The sequence below is a fragment of the Trichoderma aggressivum genome (genome assembly GCF_033847375.1).
Source record: "Trichoderma aggressivum f. europaeum strain CBS 100526 chromosome Unknown scaffold_023, whole genome shotgun sequence".
NCBI classification, from domain to species: Eukaryota; Fungi; Ascomycota; class Sordariomycetes; order Hypocreales; family Hypocreaceae; genus Trichoderma; species Trichoderma aggressivum.
The window spans coordinates 249,801-261,990 of record NW_026946389.1 but is presented as its reverse complement, the minus strand read 5'-3'; the positions used below and the strand labels follow the sequence as shown (position 1 = coordinate 261,990).

The 12,190-nt window shown below is 51.0% G+C and overlaps 5 protein-coding genes across 5 annotated transcripts; 3 read left to right on the top strand and 2 right to left on the bottom strand.

Annotated features, from left to right (window-relative positions):
• Nucleotides 1-2,728: 2,728 nt before the first annotated feature.
• Nucleotides 2,729-3,385, top strand: Triagg1_6090 (uncharacterized protein; the record flags this gene model as incomplete). Its single annotated transcript, XM_062900676.1, has 1 exon — nt 2,729-3,385. One exon carries the CDS (start codon nt 2,729-2,731, stop codon nt 3,383-3,385), a length of 657 nt encoding a protein of 218 aa, XP_062754947.1.
• A 540-nt stretch (nt 3,386-3,925) lies between these two features.
• Nucleotides 3,926-5,165, bottom strand: Triagg1_6089 (uncharacterized protein; the record flags this gene model as incomplete). Its single annotated transcript, XM_062900675.1, has 2 exons — nt 3,926-4,527; nt 4,592-5,165. The coding sequence occupies 2 exons, from the start codon at nt 5,163-5,165 to the stop codon at nt 3,926-3,928; spliced, it is 1,176 nt and encodes a 391-aa protein (XP_062754946.1).
• A 329-nt stretch (nt 5,166-5,494) lies between these two features.
• Nucleotides 5,495-6,256, top strand: Triagg1_6088 (uncharacterized protein; the record flags this gene model as incomplete). The annotated part of the gene is made up of 3 exons (XM_062900674.1): nt 5,495-5,804; nt 5,866-6,004; nt 6,082-6,256. 3 exons carry the CDS (start codon nt 5,495-5,497, stop codon nt 6,254-6,256), a joined length of 624 nt encoding a protein of 207 aa, XP_062754945.1.
• A 229-nt stretch (nt 6,257-6,485) lies between these two features.
• Triagg1_6087 (uncharacterized protein) lies at nt 6,486-8,403 on the bottom strand (the record flags this gene model as incomplete). The annotated part of the gene is made up of 2 exons (XM_062900672.1): nt 6,486-8,198; nt 8,296-8,403. The coding sequence occupies 2 exons, from the start codon at nt 8,401-8,403 to the stop codon at nt 6,486-6,488; spliced, it is 1,821 nt and encodes a 606-aa protein (XP_062754944.1).
• A 2,845-nt stretch (nt 8,404-11,248) lies between these two features.
• On the top strand, nt 11,249-11,908 carry Triagg1_6086 (uncharacterized protein; the record flags this gene model as incomplete). The annotated part of the gene is made up of 3 exons (XM_062900671.1): nt 11,249-11,383; nt 11,457-11,518; nt 11,569-11,908. 3 exons carry the CDS (start codon nt 11,249-11,251, stop codon nt 11,906-11,908), a joined length of 537 nt encoding a protein of 178 aa, XP_062754943.1.
• Nucleotides 11,909-12,190: the final 282 nt, after the last annotated feature.

Genomic DNA, 12,190 nt, shown 5'->3' with positions numbered 1-12,190 from the left:
CAGCAAGGCTCGCATCTCTGCCAGCATTTGATCCGGTCAAGGCGTTGGAGGTAGGTCTAAAGTCATTTTAGAATAACTGTACCCTATATTAAGAGAAAATGGGTGAACAAGCTGCGCAAAGACAAGATCATTATCATGTCCAAAGCTAGATAAACACGTAGTAAGATTGCCGTCAATCACTGTATAAATAAAATAAAAATAAAAATAAAAAGTAGAAAGGTTGCGGGAAACACTTCTAAAGAAGGGGGGGGAAGAAATTGTCGGCAGTCTGGAAACTAATGTTTCCTCCATGCAGGACATGAAGCCGATGATTTAGACCAAGGCATACCGGCCTATCCATTCCATTTGACAACCCCCGACCAATAACAGTTCACAAAATTATACTACATGCAAGCGAAAGTGTTCCTCATCATGGATCCATGTATGTACAGTATGTCGGATTATCGATGTTTGGCAGATTTGCTCAGGAGGCTGTGATCCTTGTCCAGTTGAGCTCCGTCGAGGCAAGCATCAGCCGCATGAGCGAAGTAACGGCACTGACTCATCGGCCCCATGTTGCATCGTAACCAACATCTTGGTTTGATCCGACGCAGGCATCGCTGAGCCGCTGAAGGATGCAACTGTACCTTGAGGTACCCTCCGTTTGACCTCCGTGCCCGGTTCATAGCTTGGCATTCTCTAGCGGCCGAAGGAGTCCATCCCGTCTGAATCTTACTAACAACGATCAACAGCGTTTAGTAAACGGTCCAGAGTGTCTAGGACAGGGCATAAAGGGAAAAAGAGAAAAAGAAACATTAGTGAGTTGAACCTCTTACACAGCAGTCAAGGTTGCATTTTAGATAATGTATCACGATAGTTCAATGTTTTTGCTCAGACCAACAAGTGTAGGACAAAGTTCATATCATCTTTATCTCGGCGTAAACTGATCTCGTCTGTAGGATGGTTAACAACGAGAAGAATGTCCACTAGAGTGCATTGAAGACGTATTCTATAGATTTCAAGTCTAATATTTTCCAATGGGTTATTGCTACAATATCATTGTTTCATCCATCCACCTGTCTTTTCTTTGAGGTAATAGGTTCAGAGGCTCACTATTCTACACTCCTGATGAATGATAGACTCAGATATGTCTCATCAGTTGCAAGCTTGATCTCTTCCTTAAGATTGCTTACATCTTTTTTTTTTCCTTCGTCGTCCCACGAATAAGATGTTCCCCAATCAGACACCGTCCAAAGCTGATAGCCGTTCAAGATTGGTCCGCTGGTGTTGGCGATGAATTTGATGTTCCCCTTTGGGCATTCTCCCCATTAGCTCTCTTCAAATAAATATGCCCACACCGGGACTGAATCGTCTTTTGCAACATGAATTTCTTGAAGAGCAGGAAAGTCCCCAAGGTCATTAATGTCCCAATTGCCGAATGCCTTGTATGACTACCAGCCATGCTTTGCAGTAATCCTGAGCCGCTGTATGTCCAGCTTATGCGATTCAAGATCCTTTAGATAGAAACCTTGCAGACAGATCATGTCTAGGTCGAAGTTGGCCCACACACAACGTGGCTCAGAACCTAATGTGAAAGCCCGGTGATACGGCGCGCGTTGTCGAGACTCACAGCAGACTTGCATCACCGGTGGGGATGGCGTTGGTGTGACCACATGGACCTTTTCCATATCTTCTGAGTAGTTTGTCTTCCAGCGCACATGAACGAGCCGAGAATGAGCTGTTAAGCCCCAAATGTGAGCGCGAAGCTCTTGCGGAAGGCACGGGAAGGGATGAAAAGTGGACATTGTCGTGATGAGATTCTCCCGCTTTGGCTCGGCTTCACATCGTTTGCTCCATGCTTAGGCAGGTTCCATAGAATGGAGTTGAATGAAACGCCGAAATTGCGATGGAACGGGAAGAACGGTGAAACGGGAAAGAAAAATTAAAAACGAGAGAGAAAGAGAAAAGACGTGGCGCAAGGAGCCGCCAGTCGTGAGTCAAGAGTTATATCGTGAAATACATGTTAGTCGCAAGCGTTGTCGAAGGATAGATCTTGATCCCTAACTCCAGCCGTCACTTACCCTTATCGGCCTCGGAACTATTGTAGCCAGCCCCATGACTTTAAATACAACCTTACAACCTAACCTAATCTGAAGGTTATAGGTACTCCAATTGCTATCGCCACTTTGACCTGACTCCTCCGTAAAGCTCCCTAGGATAGAATAGGCAAGCTGTTCGTTAGTTAAGAAGCCCATCTGAAACTCGACGACCAACAGCATTTGCCCCCTAGCAAGCCGAGGTCCAGTGTCAGTCCAGCCCACCATAGTCACCATATACTACTGCGTAACGTTTAGGCGAAGTAAGAGGGTTCATAATATATCAGTAACAGACTCACTCCCTTCAAGATCCCTCTTCATGACTGTACAACGCCTCTGAGACAGCCTTTCCCCCAAAGTTCATCTTTCCATCTCGTGTTCTTCAACACAGTCGGCTCCCTTCATCAACCTGCTTAGCTCCATCATATCACCGCTTTTCACTGATAGATTTCACTCGCCATGCTGGTCTCACCATCTCAGGCCCTCCTAGCTTTAGCTTTTGTTGTTCGCCTCTGCAGAGCTGGTCCAACGCCTCGATTGCAATGGGATCCAGACACAACCCCCAGTTGTATGGAATGGTTCGACGATGCCGGCACAGACACCTGTGAATATATCAGGGAATTGTTCAAAATCAGCCCACAAGACTTCCACACATGGAACCCATCTGCCGGCTTAAACTGCAAACCTTGGAATTTCCAATCATATTGTATCCTGACCAAGGAGAGACGGACCTCATTTACAAGCACCAGAAGTGTTTCAATGTCAAATCCACCTCCACTTCCACCTCCACGAGTGTGTCTACTCACGTACCTTCTCCTACGGCTTGGGAGGCTCTCGGCTGCTACACTGATGACGTCCCGGCCTTTCCTGTCCTGGAGAAAGAATACTCCAAGGATGGTGGCGATCCGGCTCTCGAAATCTCAAGCTGCCGGTCGACATGCTGGGCAGCCTCTCTCGAACGCACCGTCCTCTATGCCGGCGTCAAGGAAGGCAACCAATGCTGGTGCGGCAGCTTCGTCGGGGGACAGACGTCTCAAAATGAGACTGATTGCGACCTCCCATGCAGTGGCGACAAGACGCAGATATGTGGGGGAAAGGGACGCATTAATGTCTTCGCTCCTATAACCACTGGCCAGCCCGGCTCTTCTATCACGACGAGTGTCAGTACCACTGCTACGACTGCGAAGGCTTCTTCTACTTCTACGAGTACAACGGCAACTGCTACAAGCACTCCGGGGACCGTTGTCAGCTCAGCCACTCCGGATTCTGGAGCTATAAGATTTCGTCCAATTTTTCAAGTATTTAATTAGACATGGGATGCATAACATTGCGTAGATAATGGAGCAACGTTATATTCTTTGTAGATAGAACACAGCTATGCTCCACAATGAGCTCCTGGCCCGACACTATCAGTCTTATTCAGCAAAGTGCTTGCTTCTCATTTTCCCTGTCCCTTTTTATACAGGGTTCCAGCGATCGCGGTGATAGAATTGCCTGCTTCAGACTCACGGCCCCAAATCTCTCATATAAGTGATGGAGGCAGAGTCCAAAACAAGAATGTTGAAATTGATGCCAATGCACTGGCCCACACACATACGAAAAGCAGGATTCAGTCCCTCTCATGCAAATCGTAAAATATCTTCGACGTCAGGTTTCATATTGTACATCCAACCGCCTCCCAACCAAAGCGGTGCCCACGTCCTCTTATTATACATTTTCATCTCTTTTTGCATCCTTTCAAAACAGCGCCCTTGTCCCGCCATCAAACAGCCAAACGTATGTAGACATGGACGACATATACATCACCCCCCTTTCTATGCTTGTTTCCCCCTTCAAAAATCTCCTCTTTTTCACCTCCTCAACCTAGCTGCCCCTCCAGATGCCTTGCCCATCCTTGGTACTGCAGCCGCCAACTCCGCGACCCTCTCCTTCTCTTGCTCCTCCGCCAGCTTCTGTATCAAGAAGTTGTCAATCAGCTTCTGTCCATCCACCAACAGTCCCTCCTCGGCCTTCTTAGCATCGGCAATCGCCGCCTTCTGGCGGATCTCAGCCAGCTCCTTCTTCCTCTCCTCCGTAAGCCGCCACTCCTTGGGGAACCGGGGCTTCGGCTCGATCTTGTGATGCCGCAGGTCGAGGGGTATGTCCGCAAAAGTATCCTTGGGGTCCTTGGCCGCCGTAATCAGGTCGTTGACCAGGTTGACCAGGTACTGCTTGTTCTGCGCCTGGTGTTCAAAGCTCTCGCAGCTCATCTTGACGAGTTCCGCCTCTGGGTTGTATCGCGGGCCAGCGAGCTTCTTCAGTTTCTCGGTCTGGACAGGTGTGAGTTTCAAGTCGTCAGGAGCAAACTGCACCACCACTTTCTTCTCAGCGGGGTGAGACTCTCCCATGTATGTCGTGTACCTCCATCTCAACACCTGCTTCTCTGTAGGGGGAACGAATGGCTTGGCGAATTCTTCAATGTCAAGTGTCAGCTAAGATATGAAGCGCTCACAAATTCGAAGCAAAGAGCCACTTACTAGCAAGAAGCGGCATCTCCCAGATTGCCAATCGAGCATAGTGTCTCATATCCCGTATCTCGTCAAGCTTGCCGTGTGCCATGGACGTGATATCATCCTCGTCAAACTCATCGTGCTCCTCCGTGTTGGTTTCAGGGTCCTCCTCGTCAAACCAGAAAGATGACTTGTTCGGCTTCTCGCCAGCATCGTCTCTGAAAAGGTCCTCTTCCAGCGCTCTGTCTTCTGAAGCCCAGCCCGGAGTCTCCCGCAGTGTTGCCTCAAGATACTCGTCCACGCTCGTGTAGCCGTTGTTCTTGGCAAGCTCGTCCAGCTGCCTCAAGCTCTCGGGGGTGACGCTGTCCAGGAAAGCCTTGTTCATCGATTTCAGATCCAGCGTCTTGTACGCATCGCCATCGCCATCCTCTCCCCCCTGACCGGCCTTTGCGTTTGCCGAGCGTCGTGGAGTTGTCGCAAATGCTCGGCTTATTGTCGGAGCGTGCCAGGCAATTGGCTGTGTTCGAGGCATCCGAGGCACTCGAAGAGCTTGCCGGCAGGCCATAACGCACAGCCTTCCGGCGCTCGATGCTGAAGCCATGCCGAATTAAATCGAATTCGCAATGCCCGCCCCAGGATATCGTTCGTTGCGCGGGATGCGGGACTACAATGTATGGATCTCAAATTTTTGGTGGGATGACAATCGTGGCCGAGATTCTCCCGGGCCACTCCTCATTGGCAGCTCACCAAGGCAAATTCTCGGCTAATTAACATTCACCGCAGCTCTTTTAGAACGAAGCGCCGAATGGTACATAGCGCATGTACCTTTTGGTACACCTTGGTGGACTGAACTTATAAGAGCTCTGGTGATCCAAATCAAACTCAATTCCATTCCTCCTCATTCATGGCCTTTGCCGCCTCAGTTTCGAAATGGCAGCTCTTCAGCGAAACTGCCTAGTCACAGTAGGCGCAACCGTCGGATTCAAACAGCTGACGGAACAAGTCCTCCAGCCCGCATTCTGGCAGTTCCTCAGCTCAGAGGGCTTCACCTCACTTCGCATCCAATGCGGGCCGGACGTTAGCTGGGCAAGCACCCAACTAACTTCTCTCCAAGATGATGTACCACAAGGATTGACCATTGACGTGTTTGAATCTACAAAGAATCTCATGAAGGATGAAATGCTGCTGTGCAAGGCTTCTACCGGATCGCGCCAAACTGGCTTGGTTATTTCTCACGCAGGTATGGATTGCTTGCTTCTTGCAGGATAGATGAAAATGACAAGGCTAACGATATTGACTAGGAACTGGAACAATTCTTGATGCGTGGAAAGCTGGCCTTCCGGTAATCGTCGTGCCAAACGAGGAGCTGCTAGACAATCATCAAGCAGAAATGGCCAAACACCTCGCAAAAGAAGGTTACGCCATCACCAGCACACCAAGGTAAGAATCTTCGTGCTTATAAAAAATATGTATAGATTCAAAAGCAAATTCATAGGCTAACCCCACATCCAATCTAGTTATACGGACCTTCAAGGAGCAATTCATAAGATCAATCTACTCTGGGAGGAAAACAAGTCTCGCTGGCCCCCCCACGAAGTCAAGTCGCAGAAGAATCCCGGCGGCCTTCGCCTCTGGGATATGCACCCTCAAGAGGTGGAGAAGGAAGAGGACGCTCAGATGACCAACGACTAGGCGTTTGGCCTCTGCGGTCGTTTATCCCTGTGGACTGGCTAAGAGGAGGACTTGGAGCAGAGTACACATCATGTCATTTTGCATTTTAGGTAACGGAGTTTGGGAAGGACTAGTCGGATGTAAGCATGCCTATCTATTTGAAGACTAGATATAATGACTTGGGAATCATGATGAAATTCGGGCAAACAAGATGAACGAGGCTATTTTTTTCTTCTATTTACAATTCTGATCAAGGAAGGTTGTTGACTTCCCAGACCTTGACGGTCGCGTCCTTTCCAGAACTTGCCAACCGTCCGCCTGCAACCCAAGTGATGCCCGTCACGCCGTCAAGATGAGCATTGGGTGCCTTGATACGCTGGCCTTGAAGCTTCTTCTCCAGGCACCAGACAAAGATGTGGGAATCCAAGCTTCCACTGGCGGCGTAAGCGCCCGTGTCTTCCCAGGAGATGCAGGTGACTCGCGCGGTATGTGCCGACCAGCGGTCCGTCACGAGCTCCCAAGATCCAACCTTGAAGACGAGAATCTTTCCGACGCTTGTTCCCGTGGCCAAGTGACTGCCGTCCTTGGAGAAGGCCAGGGCAGTGATTGTGCCGAGGGGGCTGGACACGGACTCCTTGTATTCCAAGTTGCCGCTGGCGTCGCTAGTGTAGATTCTCGCAGTATTCTGCTGTCCTCCGATGGCGACATAGGATCCATGAGCCGCGATAGCATCTGGCGTAAAGTCAAGGGCCGTCTCCTTGAGCAGCTTGCCGTTAGAGTAAGCTGCAACGCCGTTAACGCCAATCACGTAGACAATGTCGCCAACCGAGGCTGCGCCCTTGGGCTGGCCAGGCAGCTTTGATGACTCGCCCAGGAAAGTCTTGGCCGATTCGTCAATCGTCTTGATAGTGTCGTCCCATCCTACGCTATACACCTTACCGGAGCTAGCGGCAAACTGGGCAATCTGGTTCGTGTGAGAGGTGCCATCCAGGACAGTTGCGTCACCGGTCTCGAGGTCCCAGGAACAGACACGGCCATCGAAGCTGCCAGTCAAGACTCCGTTGCCATCCGAGGTGCCAATCAGGGCAGTGATTCCCTTGTCGTGCCCCTGAATGACTCTGACGGGCTCACTCTTGCCCTCGTGCAGGTAAGTCAACTCACCAGCCAAGCTGATGCTGATGATGAGACCGTCTGTCCGGCTGTGCGGGATGACAACTCCAACCTGGTGGTCACGCACACTGACTCCATCGCCGAACTTCCAGGTCTGAATGACACTGCCTGACTCGGCATCCCATAGCTTGACTGTCTGATCGGCGCTGGCCGTGGCAAACTTCTTTCCGTCCTGGGACCATGAAACACCAAAGATGCTACCAGTGTGTTCTCCCTCGCCAATCTGCTTGAGAGGTTCGCCCGTTACGCCATCGTACAACTGTATCCGTCTATCCTGACCAACAGTCACAAAGGTTGACCCATCGGGCGAGTAGACAGCACTCAAGACGAAGCCAGTGTGCAGGTTCGTGACGCTCTTGAACTCGAACGGGACTCCGTGGTAGAAGTTGACGTTGCTGTCGTCGCCAACAGTGACAGCACGCAGAGGACGCTTTGGTATGATGCTAACAGCGTTGATAGACTTTGTGTGTCCAATAATTTCCCCCACCGAGTTGCCACTGTCGGCCATGATGGCCTTGCCAAACTTCTGTCGGCCATTGCCCACGGCAATGATGCGCTGAGAGTCGCCGTCCCAAGCAATATCCAGCAAAGGGCCGGAGATGATGTTGTACTCGCCCCGAGTGGTTTCGACAGACTCGGGCTCCCATATTCTCAGGACACCAGCCGAGTCACCGCTGGCAATCTTGAAGCCGCTGGGCGCAAACCGGGCAATGGTCGTGGGATGGGTGTGGCCGGTGTATTCTTTGGAGTCTGCGGGATCGTCGATGGACCGAACGAAGATGGACTTGCCGGACTGCACATGACATGACATCAAACCAAGTCAGCGCCTCGCCTCTCTCTTTACGGTAGAATCCAGCCCGCGAAGATGCGGTCAGTCTTGGGCAACTCACTGCGTACGCGATCCTCTTTCCCTTGGAGTCTGCCGACAGCTGCGTTCCCTGTCCTCGGGCTGTGACGGGAGCAGCCGCCAAGATGCGTTCGATGTTGATGGAAGCCATGATTGTGGCTGGCCGTGCTTTGGGAAGATGGAGAATGGCTTCGTTTGTCGATTGATCTAATCTGGTCGCGAGGCAGGCAAGCTTCGGGATTCAGGAGGGGTTGAAACGACAAGTGTAAGTTGATGGTGGGGCACTGGGGAGATGGTCCGCGCCAGCTAAATCGCGAGCTACTCACTATGATGATGCACCGCCCAGTGCTAAGGCGATGATGGCTGAGGGGCACGGATGGCGCCTTTATGAATAGCTATTGATGATGTTGTATCTCCTTATGGACTCTTGAAGACGGCTTGTAGAAGACTTTATAAGATGGCAATGTGGCGGGTACAACGACGGTTGCATGGCGTGTAAAGGTCGATTACCCATAGTATAAGTACCTGCGCATTGCGATTTTATTTACCTGCCTACGAGCTGCGTCGTCATTGTCAGCAACAAGCGTCTCTTCTTCCTTTCGATATTCGTCTACCTAGCGATGGATGCATCAGGCATCAAGAATGTTTGGTCAAAACATTGAGCAGTTTATTGACAAAGTAGAAGAGTAGTTGATGAGGCTGGCCAATGGCTTGAGAGTATCAACGGAGTAGACTACCAGGTAGCATTATCGGATGCCCCTCAGCACTTGAGGCAGCAGGATTCAATATTGTTTGTGTGCTGCCGAGTGTGCTGCTTGTAATGGATGGTACAAGACGACGATGTACAGTTCACCGAATTAATATGACAATTGATGTCTTTAATTGGACCAATGCTTGTAGGTGCCAAGTATTACTGTAAAACATAACAGTACAGGTACCTACCGAGGCATTACCCAAGTCCTCCGTACTCTACCACCTCTCCCCTGGCACAATGTTACCATGGCGACTCTCGGCTTCCATCATGCCAGATTGTCCATCCAAGGCACGGGCAACGGAATATTTCCAGCCTGGCCAGCGCCGTGAAGCTGCAGCTGCCCCCAAAAGGCAAGTACTTACAATACCCAGGTGCATGCATGTATTACCAGCTCCATACCAAGTGCAACCTCTGAGGCCGCTGTGCAAGTCTCTTACTGTACTCGTACGGTCATCAGGTGGGACCCTTGGCAGAAACGCCGACTTTACGCTCATTTCCCAGGGAAGCCCTTCACCTCTTCAGCCGCACCTCGAACAACATGGCTCAAGCTGCTGTGGCGTTGCGCCTCCCGCCAGGGGTAGAAGCCTCACAGGCACAGAGTTGGTTCAGAGCCTGACGGTTACGGCATACCAAGTACGACTGCCCTTCTCTCAGTACAACCACAACCCCCTTGTCCAGCAACGAGAGAAGCTCCATGGAAAATCATCACAAACGACAAGAGACACAACCCCCAATAAAGCTCGGACCGCCTGGCGGAATTTCCACACCGATTCTTACCTGGACCCCCCGCGGGCTTCAGGGTCGAAGCGAAGCTCAGACTCGGTTACTCTCGACCAGGTACTCCGTATTTGCTGGCAATCTCCCCTCCATCTGGAGAAGAAGCTTTTTCCCCTCCCGGGGGATCGCCAAAACTGAAGGGGAAAAAAGGCGATGATGAAAAAGGATCAATTACCAGCACAGTTTTACTTTGCGCCGTCACAGGGGCAGGTCTCAGCTATTGAACTCTAACCCTTGCTCGCCCGGCCAATCCGAGCTGTCGCATCAATCCAAGTTGCCATGGCCCGGGAGAACCTACCGACCCGGATTAGCCCCTACCAGCCGCTACTCCAGGCACTAAAAAACCACCTGCACCGCTGGCCTCGTTTTCTTTCCAGCACCATCTCAGTTGAGCAACGGGTCCCCACAAACAGCCGTCGCTCTGCTGTTCTAGACCCGCCGTTGCGATTGGCCCGTTTGGGGGAGAGGGATGGGATTGGATTGGATTGCAAGTCTCCCTGACCTCGCATCCCTTTTTGTGATGCATCCATGTTTTTTGCACGACAACAAAACAAAACATGACACGGCACGGAGTCTGTTTCTGTGATAAGCAAAAAGGTCGTTCAACCCGCATGACATGACGCCCGGCAATACGAGGTTTCTTGCAGCCAATGGAGCCTATAACAAACAGTAGAGGTAGTATTTGATATCACTGGTGGTGGTTCCGGTTCCATCTGGGTATCACCGCCAGTCGAGTCGCACAAGAGGCGGCCATGATATCCATCTCCTAGTCTTGGGCTCCTCCCTGTGCAAACTCTATTAATCACACACCATGTACACATGTACACAGAGCACAAACTGATGCCTTTTTCTTTCTCCGTAGCAGCATCAGTCTCTCTCCAATGTAGGGTGCGTCCCATGTCCATCATCAAGAAGCGTGTCTCTCACTCTTCGTCTCCTGAATAGCATCAGATGGGACAATACCTATACTACTACCTGCATGTCTTCCATGTAAAGCAAACGCACAAAGTACCTGGTACTATAGTATTGAACGGTTCCTCCCTCTCCCTCTCTCCACCAAATACAAAGTATATCTTGCCCACCGCAAAGTTCGGCCGTCCGTCGCCCCATGCAACCCTCGATAATGGAAATCCGGGGCCTTGAGAAACCCCAACATGCCACTTACCACGCCCCCCCGGCTCGTCGCTTCCGAATAAGACTTCACCTTGCCTCCCCTGGGGGACCTTCTTATTTATTTTTCTCCCTTCCTCCCTCTCCCTCCCTCCATCCCTTCTTCTTCTTCTCTCTTCTCTCTTCTCTTTTTTTTTCTACTTTCATAAACTCGTAATAATACACATCTCCCCCCATCTTTTCCACGCATCAGCATTAGAGAGGCTATCTGACCTTTTTTGGAGTCTTTTCTTCTTTTCATTATTCCAGTCATCATCTCGTATACATCAAAAATCATCCACTACTACCACACAAGATGAAGTTCTTCGCGACTCTCCTCTTCGCTGCCGTTGGCGTCTCCGCCGCCAGCTCGACTTCGCCAGATACCCCTGGCTCCAGCTGTCTGGCCGACTACATCCTCGAGGACTGCCTCGGCTCAACCACCAAAACTGTACGGAATAACCCAATACTCCTTTCATTTGATTGTCGAGGAGCACTCAGACTGACCTGCCATCTCCCCTTAGGCCAACGCTTGCAAGCCCACCGACTACGACTGTCTCTGCGCCGCGTACCAGGCCGTCTTGACGTGAGTCTCCTCACTCCTCTCCGTGGAGTTCACATGCTAATCGTCACCAGCTGCTACAACAACTGCCCCAACGACATCCGTGCTCCCTCAGTCCAGCAACAGGTCGACTCCTACTGCCGAACTGCCTCCCTCCTGTCCCCCAAGACCACAGCCTCTACCCCCAAGACCAAGACATCAGAGTCTTCAAACCCCGAGGAGACTTCCGGCTCTGCTCCCACCAATGACGATGCTTCTACCACCGATTCTGGTCCCTCTCAGACTGCTGGCGCCCAGACAAGCTCCACCACCAGCGCTCGCAGCTCAAGCACCAACGCCGCCGCCGCTCCCACCATGGGAAGCGTTGCTGGCCTCGTCATGGCTATTGCCGGTGCTGCTGTCGCCGTGATCTAATGAGGAATGAAGGTGATGATGTCAAGTGTTTGCATGCGAAAAGATTGAATGAATTGGGTCGTTGGGCTCGGAGCACAACAAGCAGGCGTATAATAATAATAGTCGGGGACTGGTTCGGCGCGCGTATGCCCATGTAATTCTAGTTTACCCCTTAATATGACGGGATTCCGCGTCCAATTATCGTACCTGAAGCTCATGACGCTCATTAATATTGTAGAGTGGATGGGTGGTATCTTGGCTTTGGTACTGTCCATGTCATGTAGCCGACTATTTGCAATATGT